General features: G+C 43.9%; 1 protein-coding gene across 1 annotated transcript in view; it reads left to right on the forward strand.

Annotated features, from left to right (window-relative positions):
- HLCS (holocarboxylase synthetase) overlaps positions 1-10946 on the forward strand; it is a 171824-nt gene extending 160878 nt beyond the window's left edge. Inside the window, exons 9-11 of the mRNA XM_058799979.1 lie at positions 3888-4002; positions 7689-7902; positions 10618-10946. Of these exons, the coding sequence (XP_058655962.1) occupies positions 3888-4002; positions 7689-7902; positions 10618-10786 (498 nt within the window). The 3' untranslated portion in view covers positions 10787-10946. The remainder of the gene's footprint in view (positions 1-3887; positions 4003-7688; positions 7903-10617) is intronic.
- Positions 10947-15173: the final 4227 nt, after the last annotated feature.

Below are 15173 nucleotides of genomic sequence, written 5' to 3' on the forward strand. Positions count from 1 at the left end.
AAACAGAGTTAGAGGTTTAGAATCAATGATGTTACAGCAAGAAAAATTTAAAAATTATCAAAAAATCAGTGCTTGAATTTCCCCCTTGGACTCAAGTCCTGCAAGGCTTTTCCTTCTGTCCATGCCATACCAATGCAGCAGCCACGAGCAGTGGGATGATCTGCAGAGTGATGGAATCATGGAATGGGTGGGGTTGGAAGGGATCTGAAAGATCACCCAGTGCCAGCCCTGCCATGGCAGGGACACCTCCCACTGTCCCAGTGTCCAACCTGGCCTTGGGCACTGCCAGGGATGCAGGGGCAGCCACAGCTGCTCTGGGGAAAAAAGGATTTTTTTCCCACCATCTCATCCAAACCTGTAATTTTTCAGTGTGGAGCCATTCCCTGTGTGCTGTCCCTGCATCCCCTGGCAATTGTCTCTCTCCAGCTTTCCTGGGGCTCCTCCAGGCCCTGCAAGGCCACCCTGAGCTCAGCCCAAAGCTTCTCCTGTGCAGGTGAGCAATGCCAGCTGTGCCAGCCTTTCCTGCCAGCAGAGCTGCTCCATCCCTCTGCCCATCCTGGTTCCAAGAGGTCCATGGCTCAGTTTATCACCATTCATTGTTTTTATGATGGCAGCAATTACTGACCCTGCTGAACCAGCAGTAACCGAGGCCTTTGCTGTGGGTCCTCCCAGAGCAGATCTGAGGGCTCCGTTGGAAGTTCCCTTGATCAGATGTTAATGCTGAGGATGCAAATGGGATTTAAATCAAGAGGATGCTTTGCTCTCCCCTTCTGAGAACAGCAGAATGTTTCTCTAGTGAGGGAAGACAAGAATTGCTCCATTTCCAGCGTATTTTGTGACATTTTGTGTGGTGAACCCACTCCGTGGCAAAGCCATGTGTGGCATTCACATTTTCTGAAAAATCCCCTCACCCAGGGTTTTTCTCCTGGGAAGCTGAGAAGCCTCAGAGAAAATGAAAACAATTCTTATCTCATTTGCTTCTCCTGTGTTTTGCTCCTTTGGAATGTGTTTGGAGATTGTTTACCCACAGGTGATTGTTCCATTGGATTCTGCTGTGAGTTGTTTTCACTCTTTGGCCAATTGGGGCCAGCCTGTGTCAGGACTCTGGAGAGAGTCACGAGTTTTCATTATTATCTTTTTAGCCTTCTGTAAATATCCTTTCTGTATTCTTTAGTATAGTTTAGTACAGCATTCTTTAATATAACATAGTATGATAAAATAATAAATTAGAACATGGAATCAGATTCATCATTCCTCTCTTCACGGGGGCACCCCACAAATACAACAGCCATGAGAACACCCAGCTGCCCCAGCTGTTCTTGCTGCTGTTGTCACTTCAGTCACAGAGCTACTGTCTGCTGTCTCACAGGTGTGTGTTTCCCCCTTTTGTTATCACTGAGAGCACCATTCCACTGTGTCGTTCCTCCCCCGTCTCCAGAGTGCCCTAAAATCCTTCCCCCGGTGCAGGGAGCCAAGTTCTTTCCCAAAACGAATAGGAGCTGGTGATACTTTCCCTCAGAATGCTTTGATAGCAAGATCAGGTGGTATTTCCTGTCAGTGGACGTGTCATGGACTCCTCCCTGGCCTTTAAATCTGTCAGAAAAGTAGACACGGACCCAGGTGCAGCTTTCACACATCCTGTAAAGGGATTTCACCCCCTACAACGGGAGGGAATGCGACTCCTGTACGCCTGGAGCACCTCCCCTAATTTGCCCCCGGGGATGCAGCAGCCATGGGCAGCATTTCAAGCTGCAGGAAGCACATTTGCTTTCTGTTTGTGTTCAAGTAGCCAGTGCAAAGTTCAGCCCAGCCCCGTGGTTTCAACAAAAGCTGCTCTGTGGGGCTGGGACGTTGTCACTGCTTGGTTTGTGTTTCCAGCAGGGACAGCTTTGGGACGTTTCTGAACCATTTGTGTGGTTGGGAGCTGGGATTTCTCCTGTCTGTCGAATTTCCTTTCTGAAATTCGGGATGTCACTGTCTCTTTGGCTGCTGCTGATGCCTTGTGCAGGCTGCCCCAGAGCAGAGCTGGGCAGAGCTCCAGAATAAAGCAGGGATTTATTCACAGCATCTCCTCCATGGATGCACCTTGGGCAGCACCAGAGCCCAGGCAGATTGAAGACCTTGAAGATCACCCAGTGCCACCCCTGCCATGCCAGGGACACCTCCCACTGCCCCAGGCTGCTCCCACCTGGCCTTGGGCACTGCCAGGGATCCAGGGGTGGAATTCTATCCCAGCCCTGCCCACCCTGCCAGGGAACAATTCCTCATTCCCAAAATCCCATCTAACCCTGACCTCCATCTGTTCAAAACCATTCCCTGTGTCCTGTCACTCCATTCCTTTTAAATTGTCCCTCTCCAGCCTTCTTGGAGCCCCTTTTGGTCCAGGAATTATTATAATTATTATTTCTAATCCTACAAATGACACGGATTGATGCCCTGTGCAGGCTGCCCCAGAGCAGAGGCTGGGCAGAGCTCCAGAATAAAGCAGGGATTTATTCACAGCATCTCCTCCATGGATGCACCTTGGGCAGCACCAGAGCCCAGCCAGGGCTGCACCCAGGATGAACCAAAATGGCCCCAAAATGCACGGCCGGGCACGGGCTCTGTCCCTGGGATCAGTTCTGCTCCATTTGCACCTTGCAGTTCATTGTCCCATTGCAGCTTTAGCCCTGCAGTCCCACCCTGCTTGTTTTTCTCTCTCCAGCCCACGGGGTTTGTGCTCCTGGGCTGAGATTTGGCTCATTTGTCCTTGGTGCCCAGCTGGAGCAGGAATTGTTTTGTGTCCCTGCTCTGTGCACAGAGCTCACCATCCCTGAATGTGAACCCAGACCCACACACTAAAGCAGCACAGAACCTGAAAAATAGAAAAGCTCAAAGCTGGGGCATCAGTTCCTGCAAGGTTCCTCAGGCAGGGTTCCATTTTCTGCAGCATTTGTGGAGAACTTCAGTGGATTCTCATTAAGAGGAGCAGTCGACAGCAGCACTTTGGGTGTGGCAAAGAGGCAGAGAAAATTCTCCTCCTTTGCTCTCCTCAGGTGATTTCCCAGCTGCAGAGCTGCCCCAGCCAGGGAGGAGCTGGAGCTGCTGCAGAGCCCAGAGGAGGCTCCAGGATGGGCAGAGGGATGGAGCAGCTCTGCTGGCAGGAAAGGCTGGCACAGCTGGCATTGCTCACCTGCACAGGAGAAGCTTTGGGCTGAGCTCAGGGTGGCCTTGCAGGGCCTGGAGGAGCCCCAGGAAAGCTGGAGAGAGACAATTGCCAGGGGATGCAGGGACAGCACACAGGGAATGGCTCCACACTGAAAAATTACAGCTTTAGGTGGAATGTTGGGAGAAAATTCCTTCCCTGAGAGGGTGGGCAGGGGCTGGGATGGAATTCCACCCCTGGATCCCTGGCAGTGCCCAAGGCCAGGTTGGACACTGGGACAGTGGGAGGTGTCCCTGCCATGGCAGGGCTGGCACTGGATGGGCTTTGAGGTCCCTTCCAACCCCACCCATTCCATGATTCCATCACTCTGCAGATCATCCCACTGCTCGTGGCTGCTGCATTGGTATGGCATGGACAGAAGGAAAAGCCTTGCAGGACTTGAGTCCAAAGGGGAAGTTCAAGCACTGATTTTTTGATAATTTTTAAGATTTTCTTGCTGTACCATAACTGATTCTAAACCTCTAACTCTGTTTTGCCCCCCTGCCAAGGGCTGATGTCCCCTCAGGCTCAGCAGATGTGCCCTGGGCACCCTGGCACAGTGGGAGGTGTCCCTGCCATGGCAGGGCTGGCACTGGGTGGGCTTTGAGGTCCCTTCCAGCCCAACCATTCTGGGATTCTCTACAGATTATGGGGTGATGAATGAGCCATAAATGTCTCTAAATATCTGCTTTTGTTCCTTCAGGACATCGAGCTGCGAGTGAAGTGGCCAAATGACATTTACTACAGTGACCTGATGAAGATTGGTGGGGTTCTGGTGAACTCAACACTCATTGAAACAACATTTCATATTCTCATTGGTAAATGTCTATTTTGAAGCTTTTTTTTTTGTTTTTTTTTTTCTGGAGGATTTTGTTATCAGTGTCTGTATCGGTAAAAATGGCAACGATGAGAACAAATAATGACAGCAGGCATAAGGACATAAAGCACAACATTCAATCCAGAGGAAGCACAAAAAGTAAATGTTTTCATTCTTCTTAATAACTCCATATGCTAGACAAGTAAAACATAAATGCAAGCATCTGGATTGGTGTAGGAGAGTTCAAAGGAAGAGCACTACATGGGAGAGGGGAATTGTCCTCCTTGATTTATGTGGAATATGCTGAAAACTCCATCCTTTTTTCCCAATTTATGGATTTTTTGGAACATGACAAACAGTTAAATGAAGAACATGCTTCTTAAATCAAAAGAAAAGCTACATTTTTTTATTTTTAATTATTGAGATGTTTTTGTCATCTCTAGTCTGATATTCATCCTGCTCTGCGATAAGGAAGTTTTCCCCTAAGCATCCCAGATCTGCTGAGAAACTTTGCAGATTCTGGTTGCAAAAGTAATTGTCTGTGCTGTGTCTAAAAAATTGAAAGAAATTCCTTAGGAAGTCTAAAAGGGTGAAGAAAAGAATTATATTTGCTATTTGAATATAGCACAAGTAAATATCCTGCAAAGATTGAGTGGTCATGGTGTTGTTTCTGTCAAAATTCTGTAATTTTAGAGGTGCAAACAAGAAAAGACTTGAAGAAATCACCTTTTTCTGTGAAACGTGACCAGACAGGACATTTTCTGTTCAATTTAATACCTCCATTTTGTAAATAATTGACTTGAACAAAATGGAAATTGCACGGAAACTTTAGAAATCTCTCTGTGCCCCTTCAGCCATTTACAACTTCCATGTTTTCCTACAGTCTGGTTAACACAAGGAAAGCAGGAATACATCCAAAAATAGTTCATTATATCAAGTATCTCTTTAAGCACTTCACGTGTTTGGGTTGGACCTTTCCATTCTAACCCTGAACACCAAAATATTCCAATTCAAATGGAGATTTTCTGAATCCATTCTCTCTGATATTCCTCTGGAAGGTCTGAGGTATAGATAAATGCCCATTTTCATCAGTTTGTTTTCAGCTGGGAGATTTTCAAATTGAAACTTCCTTGCTCCATGTGAATCCCAGGATGTTTTCCATCATTCCAGGGCTGTGTTTCATGGAGTCCTAGAGGGCCCTCATGACACTGAAGGTTTTGGGATTGGTAGGAGTGATGGGATTCAGTTCCCCACCAGGGAAGGTGTGTCAGATCCATCTCCCCTTTTCCAAAGGATCCTTTCCCAGGCGGAATCCCAGGATCCCTGAGGTTGGCAAAGCCCTGCCAGCCCATGGAGTGCCAGCTGTGCCCACCCTGTCCCCAGCCCAGAGCACTCAGTGCCACCTCCAGGCACTGAGCTCGCTCTTTCCATGGCATTCCTCAGAACCACCCATAAATGAGGATAATGATGTGTCGCAGACATCTGTTCATGAAAATCCTTTCTTAGGATTTTTTTCTTCCTGAGAAGCTGAGAAGATTCAGGAACAAAATGTAAACATTGATTATCTGCTGCTGTGGAATGCAACAGGTGCATCTGTGGTTGGCACATCTTGGATGTTTGCAATTAATGGCCAACCACGGCCCAGTTGGCTTGGACTCTCTGTCTGAGACACAAACCTTTGCTATTCTTTCCTTTCTACCCTCAGCTTAGCCAGCCTTCTGAGATGAAACTTTTCTTTCTATTCTTTTTAGTATAGTTTTAGTGTAATATATATATATATTTCATAAAATAATGAATCAAGCCTTCTGAACATGGAGTCAACATTTTTGTCTCTTCCCTCACCTGAAAACCCCTGTGAACACGGTCACAATGATGGAAATCAAGGATCATCTCTGTGGCTCCACTGCTCCAAGGAGGAGCTCAGGAGAATAAGATCAAAGACAAACCTGAATTTCCACTGCTCAAACCCTGCAGGTGACAACGCTTCACGCTGAGACTTTTAAACACAGTTTGGAGAAAAAAAAACAACAACAACAAAAAAAAAAAAAAACAACCAAAAAAACTTGTTTTTCCAATTTGGAATTTGAAATGGAAGAACTTTACGGCGCTGGGACTTGTGGAGGAGGGAGGAGTTCTGAGGAGAAGGTTCCCCATTGATGTGAGGGCCAGGCCCGCGGCAGGCGGGGGAGCCAAGCACCAGTGGAACGCAGGGGGCAGCCAGCGAGCAAACCCCGCTCTGCTCTGCTCAGGCACGTCCAGCTCCTCGTGGAGTCGCCACTGAAACATCCATCAGCCACATCAGCGCTGCTGAGGGCTCTCCTCTCTCTGGACACTGCGCAGCGCCCCCAGAGCCCCGAGCCCACATCAGCACTGCTGCGGGCTCTCCTCTCTCTGGACACTGCACAGTGCCCCCAGAGCCCCGAGCCCCTCGAGCCTTTCCAGTTTCCTGCTGCCTTTTCCCCTTGGCCGTGTTCCTTCCCAGCTGTTGGGGCTTCAGCTGCAGGGTGGCTGCTCTGTCCCACTGTCTGGGTTTCTGAGCAGTGATCCTGAAGGACCCCAAGGCTCTGTGACCCCTCAGTGGTGTCTCTGTTCCCTCACATTGGATTGCAGACACCTGAGTTGGGATTTGCTGGCACAGCTCGTTGCATTTTCCAGTTAGTTCATTTTCCTTTATCTCTTTCCAGTAACCCAAATTTCAGCTCATTTCCACAGCACTGGTGTGTTGGGATCACTGTGCCTTGTTTTGTGTTCATTCCCTGACTTGTTAAACTCCTTTTCACTGAAAGGATCCTTCTCTAAGTTAACCCAATTATGAATTATCAACAGCAAACTTACAAATCAAGACATCTGCGCCTCCTTGCAAACAGAACTGCATCATGCCCAAACCTGATTGACAGACAGGGAGTTTTATCCCAAATGTCTGAGGGAAGAAAAAAGAAAAACCCAAATTATTAGGAGCAAAAAATAAACAGGTAATACAATATAGTTCTTTACATCCCTGGCAGGCTGTTTCAGCAGGCTGCAGAAAAGGCCCCAGGAGCCATATTCAAACAAGGGAGGCATTCTGCCAACTCAGAATTCGGGAATTGCAGCTGGAGAAATCTCAGCAAGAGGCTGGAGGCTTCTAAAGGATACGCTGTGGTGAGATGGATTAGGCAAACTGGAATCTCACAAAGTTAAAATCAAATCTCCTGGGCTTTCCTGAGCAAGCCAAGCGAGGCTTTATCAGCTGAGTGCAAAGTGTGGGGTTTGGAAAGGGCACTGAGCTCTCTGCAGGAAGCAGAAAGGGCTCTGAGCTGAGTTTTGGGATCAAACTCCATCTTAGGTGGGATCAGTGGCTCTCTGAGTGGGCTGAGCACCTTCCAGGGAGTGTGGGAATGTCTCACAGGGATGGTTCTGGAACCAAGGTGCAGTTTGTCCTCTCCCAGCCCTCGCTGGTGGGGTTGGAAAGCTCTGCTGGATTTGCCTCTGTGATTCTGAGGAGGAATTTTGAGGACAGAGAGCAAAATCTGAGCTGAGAATTGTAATTACATGAGAAAGAAGATCCAAAGGTGTGAGAGGCTGAATGAAACCAGCTCTGGGAGCCATCCTGAGTGATCACTGTAGGGAGCAGGTGAATTAAATCTGTCTGTGCTGCTTACAATGAGTTTGTCTCTTTGATTGTGTCCTCCTCTTTGTCTTCTGCAGGCTTTGGGTTTAATGTGAATAACAGCAACCCCACCATCTGCATCAATGACCTCATTGCAAAGTTTAACAGGGAAGAGGGGACGGAGCTGAAGGCTCTGAGTGCAGATTGCCTCATTGCAAGGACTGTGACTGTGCTGGAGAGGCTCATTGAGCTGTTCCAGGAGAAGGGGCCCAATGGAGTTCTGCCCCAGTACTACAAGTACTGGGTACACAGGTAAGAGTTCTCAAAGGAAATTGGTGGAAGAACTCATGGGTATTTTGTCTTTTTCCAGGAAATTCCCTTAGATATGAGTGAATAGTTTAAAATACACTCCCAAGCAGGATGCACATTTTTAAGGGAGAATTAAAGCAGCACATAATAAATCAGTGATAGCTTGAGTTAAAGAATGCTTCCAGGTATTTTAAATGTATCATCTCCAAACAAAGGCAATTTGGAATGATTTGGTTTGAGATGGATGAAGCTGCTGTGCTTTCAGGAGGAAAACACAATAGATTGTTTGGATTAACTCCAACTCTGTCCATTCCACAAAAGGAAATTAAAGCAGGTAGAAAATGCTGCTGAAAGTCATTGTGTGTAAAGAACCGGTGAGGTGGGAAATGAAATAATGTGTTAGAGGGTGAAGCCTTTCCTGTGAGGGTGCTGAAGCCCTGAGAAAGCCTGGAGTGCCCAAGGCCAGGATGGACACGGGGGCCTGGAGCAGCCTGGGACAGTGGAGAGAGTTTAGGATGATCTTTAAGGTCCTTTCCAACCCAAACCATTCCATGATTCTTTTAACGATCCTGATGAGTCCTCTGAGGTGATTTTGATGCCTGGGAGTGGCTCCCTAGAGCAGAGGCTATCCAAGATGAAGAGAATAAGAGCAGGTATTCATTAAAGGCTCCCCAGATACACCTGGGGCACTCAGAAGCCCCCAGAGGCCTCACCCAAGCTGGACAATGCTCACCAGAGTTTCACACAATTATCAGTTTGGTCATTTACATACCAGGGGTTAATTCTCCAGTTACAGCTTCAGGTAATGAAGTCCTTCACCCCCAGTTTGCTCCCCCCAATCCACTTTTGTTTGTATTTTCAGGGCCTGAGGCTGTGGGGTGTCCCTGGGTCTCAGGCCTGGGGGGATTGTTTGGTCTGACCAAAATGTGGAGACAGTAACTCACACTTTATAAGGAGTTTAGAGTTATGCACTAAGGCAGCACAGGATTGGAAAAATAGAAAAGATAAAATCTTAAGGCATCAGTTTTATTTGCTCAGTGTGCATGAGCTGCTGCCTTGGTTTGGACAGCCAGGTGTGTGCTAAGGAAGGCAGGAGCCTCCCCTGAAAAGGAAAATGTAAACCTTGTCCCTCTGAATGATTATTAATTTGAAATTAAGGGGCTCTCAGGCAAAGATATGGGAATAGGAACAACAGTTCTGTACTAGGGAAAAAATCAAAATAAAATACGAATGCAGTGATACAAAAGAGCTCTGCCAGAGTGAGACCCTGCCCTGCCCCCTGTGTGCCAGGGCGGTGTCCCAGCCCCATGCCAGGGGGGCTCAGCCCTCCTGCAGTGCCAGCTGTGGCTCTGCTGCAGCAGGGATCCTGCACAAGGGGGGAGTTTTCCTCTGCAGCTCCAGGGCTGCTGCAGATGGGCCTGGGCTCCCTCTGGGAACACCAGGTGTGAACTGTGCTGTCCACAGGGTCCCAGATGAGGGAAGAGATGGGGATCTGACTCCATGTTTCAGAAGGCTGCTTTATTATTTTATGATATATATTGTGTTAGAAGAAAATTATACATATTATATAAAAATATATACTATATTAAATTATATATATTATATTAAATGATATATTTATATAAAAATATATAATTTAATAATATAGGTTATTAAATTATATATTATTTATATTATTTGTATATATTATTCATATTATATAAAATATGTATAATAATATATATTAAATGATATAATATATTAAAATTTCATATTAATATATTATATTATATTATATTATATTATATTATATTATATTATATTATATTATATTATATTATATTATATGAAAATTATATATTATCTAAAAATATATATTATATTACATGATATCTATTATATTAAATGATATCTATAAAAATATATAATTTAATAATATACATTATTAAATGATATATTTATATATATTATTTATATTATTATTTGTATATATTATTTATATTATTATATAAAATATATATAATAATATATATAATGATATATTATATTAAACTTTTATATTGATTTCATTATATATTATATTATATTAAAAGAAATATATATATTATCTAAAAATTTATATTATATTATATTATATTATATTATATTATATTATATTATATTATATATATTATATATATTATATATATTATATTATATTATATTATATTATATTATATTATATTATATTATATTATATATATTATATTATATTATATTATATTATATTATATTATATTATATTATATTATATTATATTATATTATATTATATTATACTATATTATATTATACTATATTATATATATTATATAATATTTTTATATATTATATTATTTTTTATGTATATTATATTAAAAGAAAATGATACTAAAGAATAGAAGAAAGGATTTCATGAGAAGGCTAAAAAGGAGTAGAAAAGGAAATGATGATAAAATCTTGTGACTGACCTGAGAGTCCAAGCCCGCTGACTGTGATTGGCCATTAATCAGAAACAACCGCATGAGACCAATCCCAGATGCACCTGTTGCATCCCACAGCAGCAGATAATCAATGTTTGCATTTTGCACCTGAGGCCTCCCAGGCTCTCAGGAGGAAAACCCCAGCTGAGGGATTTCCCTAAGTCATGTCTGTGCCAGGTCCCCAGAGCAGAGCCCCCAGCCCCAGGCTCACCCCTCAGCCTGACGGTTCTGTGTTGCAGCGGGCAGCGGGTGAGGCTGCGCAGCGAGGACGGGCCCCTGGCCTGGATCGTCGGCGTCGACGACTTTGGGTTCCTCCAGGTGCACCAGGAGGGCGGGGGCGTGGAGTCCGTGCACCCTGACGGCAACTCCTTCGACATGCTGAGGAACCTCATCGTGCCCAAGCACTGACTGAGCTCTCTGGGGCTGGCGCCGCCACCTCGGCCTCCGAGGGGAACTCGCGGTTTGGTTTTGCCTTCCGGTTGTTGCGTTTGCCGTGGGTAACGTCGGCAGCTGAGGAGAGGTGGTGATCTCACAGCTGAAGGCCTTTATTCTTTTCGTTAACATTAAAACTCACCTCTGCTGCCATTCTTTGTAAGGATCTGTTCTTTGCAAGGAATATTTGTGCTGAACACAACTTTCTCCGCATTTACATCCTGTAGTGGAGAGACTGAAGTGGCTCAACATTTCCTTTTTTTTTTTTTTGTTTCTGTGTGATTTAGCACAGTGCAGGACAATATGTACTTTTTTACTTTTTTTTTTTTTTTGTTTTTTTGTTTTTTTGTTTTTTTTTGTTTTTTTGTTTTTTGTTTTTCTGCATTGTCTGCACTAAAACCAGCTGGAACATCACATATTCCTGAATTGCTGGGATCACCACTGTGCTTAATTCCAGGTCTGGGTGAAGATCCTGATTTGGTTCTTCTCTACAATAATTTACCAACCTGTGCTTTGATCTCAGGTCTGCAACTCTTAAATGGCTGCCTTGAGTTTTTGGGAGAGTTTTCCATCAGCACGGAGGAGCTGTGCTGGGTTATCCAAGGGATTTGCACTCTGCTCTCCTCAGTCACCCGAATCTGAGTAAAATCATCTCACCTGTCCTTTAAATCGTAGTTTTCCAAGGGGTTTCAGGAAGGAAAACCCACTGGAAAAGTGTCACACCCAGGTTTTTGTAGAATCCCATCTCAGGGGATGGGATTCTACAATTACCACTAATTAATTCTATAATTACCGCTAATTCAGAATTTAGTGGTAATTTTATCGTTATCTCAATGTAGTTAAGTGAATAAATAAAGGGAATAAATCAAATTCCCTTTTGCAAACAACTATTCCATTGAGAAACAGAAGTCACACCATTCCCCCGTGCCCAAATTCTCTTCCACAGCCCTTTTGTCACCCCCTTTTCCAAACCATGGTCTGGTTTTGCTGCTAAGCCCTAAAACCAGGAGCTTTAACCCCTGCTGGCCTGGAAGCAGCTGATTTTTGGGGCTGCCTGCACATTTCCATGTGGGGGAACACCCTGGGAATTCTCCTGGAGCTCCCACTGGGAGTTTGGTGGGGTTTTCTCCCAAGGAGATTTGGCCACCACAGCTCCCCAAACAATTTTGTCCCAGGTGTGATGTGGCCACCTTAATTTCTTTTTTTTGTTTTTTTCCATGGTGGATCAGCCAGATTGGAAATTCCAGAAAGGAAACTACTGTCTTCTAGCCAGAAATGGGGTTTTCAGGCTAAAGTTCACCTCATAAACAATCCAAACATTTTAGATTGTTTCAGCTCCAAAGCCAAGAAGTCTTAAACCAAGAAAACTTGTCTGTGATGGTAATTTTGACCAATCCTCACATATTAGGGTTTAGGTGGTTTGGCAGCAAGAGGAGAAATTAAATTGTCCCTGTTAAATTTAGGATTTCATGCTCCATCTCACAGAAGATTTGTCCCGATTGTCCAAACCCTGCTGGGTTTTCTTTTTTTTCCCCATGATCCAAATCACATGCGGCTGCACACCAGCATCTACTAGAGCTGCACAGGGCTGTTAATTGCCATAATTAAAATGATAATTAAAATGATGCACCAAGTTTGGCTTTTCCCCACCAGATGCTTTCAAAACTGCTTTGGGCTGAGGAGGTTTGGCAGCTGCCTTTGATATCAGAATTCAATATTAATGCATGTTGTGATCAACTGAGACTTGAGTCTGGCTTAATAAAGCTTCAGTAAAAAGAAAAGAAACATATATTTATATATAGATTTATAAAAAATGGGTGTGCACGTGCACCCTCACATCTTCCTGCTGCATCCTCATTTATTTTCTGCATTCTCCTTCACGAGCAAACTGCAGCAAAGCAGAGCTCTGGTGCTGCTTTTCCAACCACAGAGTTTTACAAAACTTCACCTTAAGGCAGAATTTGTAGCTGAAAGTGTCTCAGCTTTAGGATTTGCCTGTAGGGATTGCCTTTAGGATTTGCCTTTTGGGTTTTGTTCCTGTTCCACACAGGCTGGGAAGTGCCTGGAGGGATTGAACAACCAGGCCGTGCCTCAGGCTGGGCCTTGAGCGGCTTCCTCAAAAAACTTCCTTTTCCCTTCACCAGGGACAAAAATAGATGGGGAAAAGGGTAAACAAAAAAGGGAATTTTGAAAGGGCAGAATGAGTTTGTAAAGCTGAGCAGCAGCAGAGGGATTTTTTAGCATTTTTTAAATGCTGCAACATTTCCTGGTTGCTGTTGGTCCTTTTGTGGCTGCCTTAGTGACGAGCTGGGTCTGTTCTCATGGGAATTGTCAGGTTATTCCCAAAACTTTTGCACTGGGAAGGAATTTGGAGTGGAATTTCCTTTCCACAGGGGAGAGCTGCCCAAACCTGGATGTGCCAGAGCACTGTGGGAGCCACTTTGCCTTTTCAGTGGCCTCTTCTGGTGTCTCCTGGATTTGGGTGAAGGATTTGTTGCTTTTCCTTCGGAACCAAAGACAAGGAGAATCCCCGTGGGACAGGGAGCAGCTGGATAAAGTCCTTGTGGATGAATCCCTGGGGCAATCCCTGACTCTTTCAGGCAGCGTCTGGCTCTTCCTCCGCCCCAACATTTTTGCAGGAAAATCCTGTTTGTCCTCGTTCCCCGTGTGTGACAGACAGGTGTGGTGTGGGCTGTCCCTGGGTGTGGGGCTGGGGAGATCCAGCCAGCTCCAGGCCCAGGAATAATCCCTGAAAATGTTTCATTTCGCTCAGCTGTCTGGATTAGTAAAACACCTCTTCCATTGTGAGGCTGAGCTCATATCTTAAACTATTTTCTTGATGAAGTGCTTTCAAAAAACCCATTTATTACCATGTCCCTATTTCTATTTTTTTTTTTTTTTAAATTTTTTTTTTCCCTGCTGGGCTCTGGTAGAACATTTCTCATGGTGAAAATATTTGTGGGGGTTGTTTATTGATAGGAAAACTTCTGGATGTGTTGGCACGTGTGTGAGTCCAGGGTGGGTCGTGCCCAGTCAGCAACAAAGCTGCTTCCAAAGGTTTGAAAAAGTAATAATGTAATTCACATTTCAGAGGCCAGGCAGCACATCCTGCTTCTAGTAAAGCTTTTATAAGACTTCAGAGCTTTTTTTTTTTTTTTTTTTTTTTTTAATATATCCAACAAATCAAGGGCTATTACCTGGAAATAATATTAAAGCATTTAATTCTTTATGCTGCTGCTTCACTGTGCAAAAATTCGTTGCTTTGCTTTCTCTGATTCAGCTGCATCAGCAGCCTGAAAAAAAAAAAAAAAAAATTACTTTTTGCAACTACAATCAAAATAATCTGTCAGGGGAAAGATTTGTGCTGGTTCCTGGGGGTAACTGGTTTGATAAAAAGCATTTGCATGGCTAAGTGGTGGTGGGGATGCACTGCCTTGATCAGACACCAAAGAAATTAAATCTGGGCCCAGCAAAGGGCAGAGGTCAGAAAACGATGGAGAAAAAAGAACTGCAGGGAAGAATTGTCAAGTGTTGAGTTTCTCGTTAGTGATTCTGTGTTATTTGCATTTTCCAAGTGTCTTCATTTAAAATGCATTTAAATTTTAAAAACTCTCTGTGTATTTTATAGTACGTTAATTGTCAATATAAAACATGTCACACTTGAAATAAATTTTCAAATATGCACCATTGTCCTTTGTGAAATACTTTGTCTTGTTTTTATTTAAAAAAAAAAGAGAAATTCAACTCAGTTTTCCTTTGGCTACAGGATTTTATTAACATTTTAACAGTTTTGTTTTACATAATAAATAAGCAAAAATGCTTTACATTTTTAGGGAATACATATATAATTCTGAGCTTGAATAGGTTGGTTGGGTTGCGTGCTTCTTCACCTACACTTGCCAAATAGCTTTTATCTGCATCATATTAAAAAAAAAAGCAAAATCTAACCTTCAGGAAAGAACTGGAATAACAACATTTCCTCTGTGGCATTTTTGAAGTGTGACTGAAATGCTGGAAAATAACGAATTTATGTCCTGGCTTGAGATTTCTGGAGAAATTCCGGCAGATTTCCCATCCATTGGCACTTCCAGTGATGAATTCCCCAGTTTTGCACCTGTTGTGCTGAATTTTCCCTAAATTCAGCACAATTTCCTTAAATTGCATTTTTCAAATCCCAGGGCACAGAGGGCTGGCGACAGATCTGTGCTTTTATCACCTTGTTTTATTTCCATTGCTTCTAAACCTTGGAGACCTCACGGTGGGATTCACTTTTCCAGCTTCACCTGAGTCTGGTGGAGGATTCCCTGACGGGCAGAGGGCTGGAATGAGATCTTGGAAGTCCCTCCCAACCCAAATTTTCTAT

Source organism: Ammospiza caudacuta, chromosome 2 (assembly GCF_027887145.1).
Source record: "Ammospiza caudacuta isolate bAmmCau1 chromosome 2, bAmmCau1.pri, whole genome shotgun sequence".
Lineage (NCBI taxonomy): Eukaryota > Metazoa > Chordata > Aves > Passeriformes > Passerellidae > Ammospiza > Ammospiza caudacuta.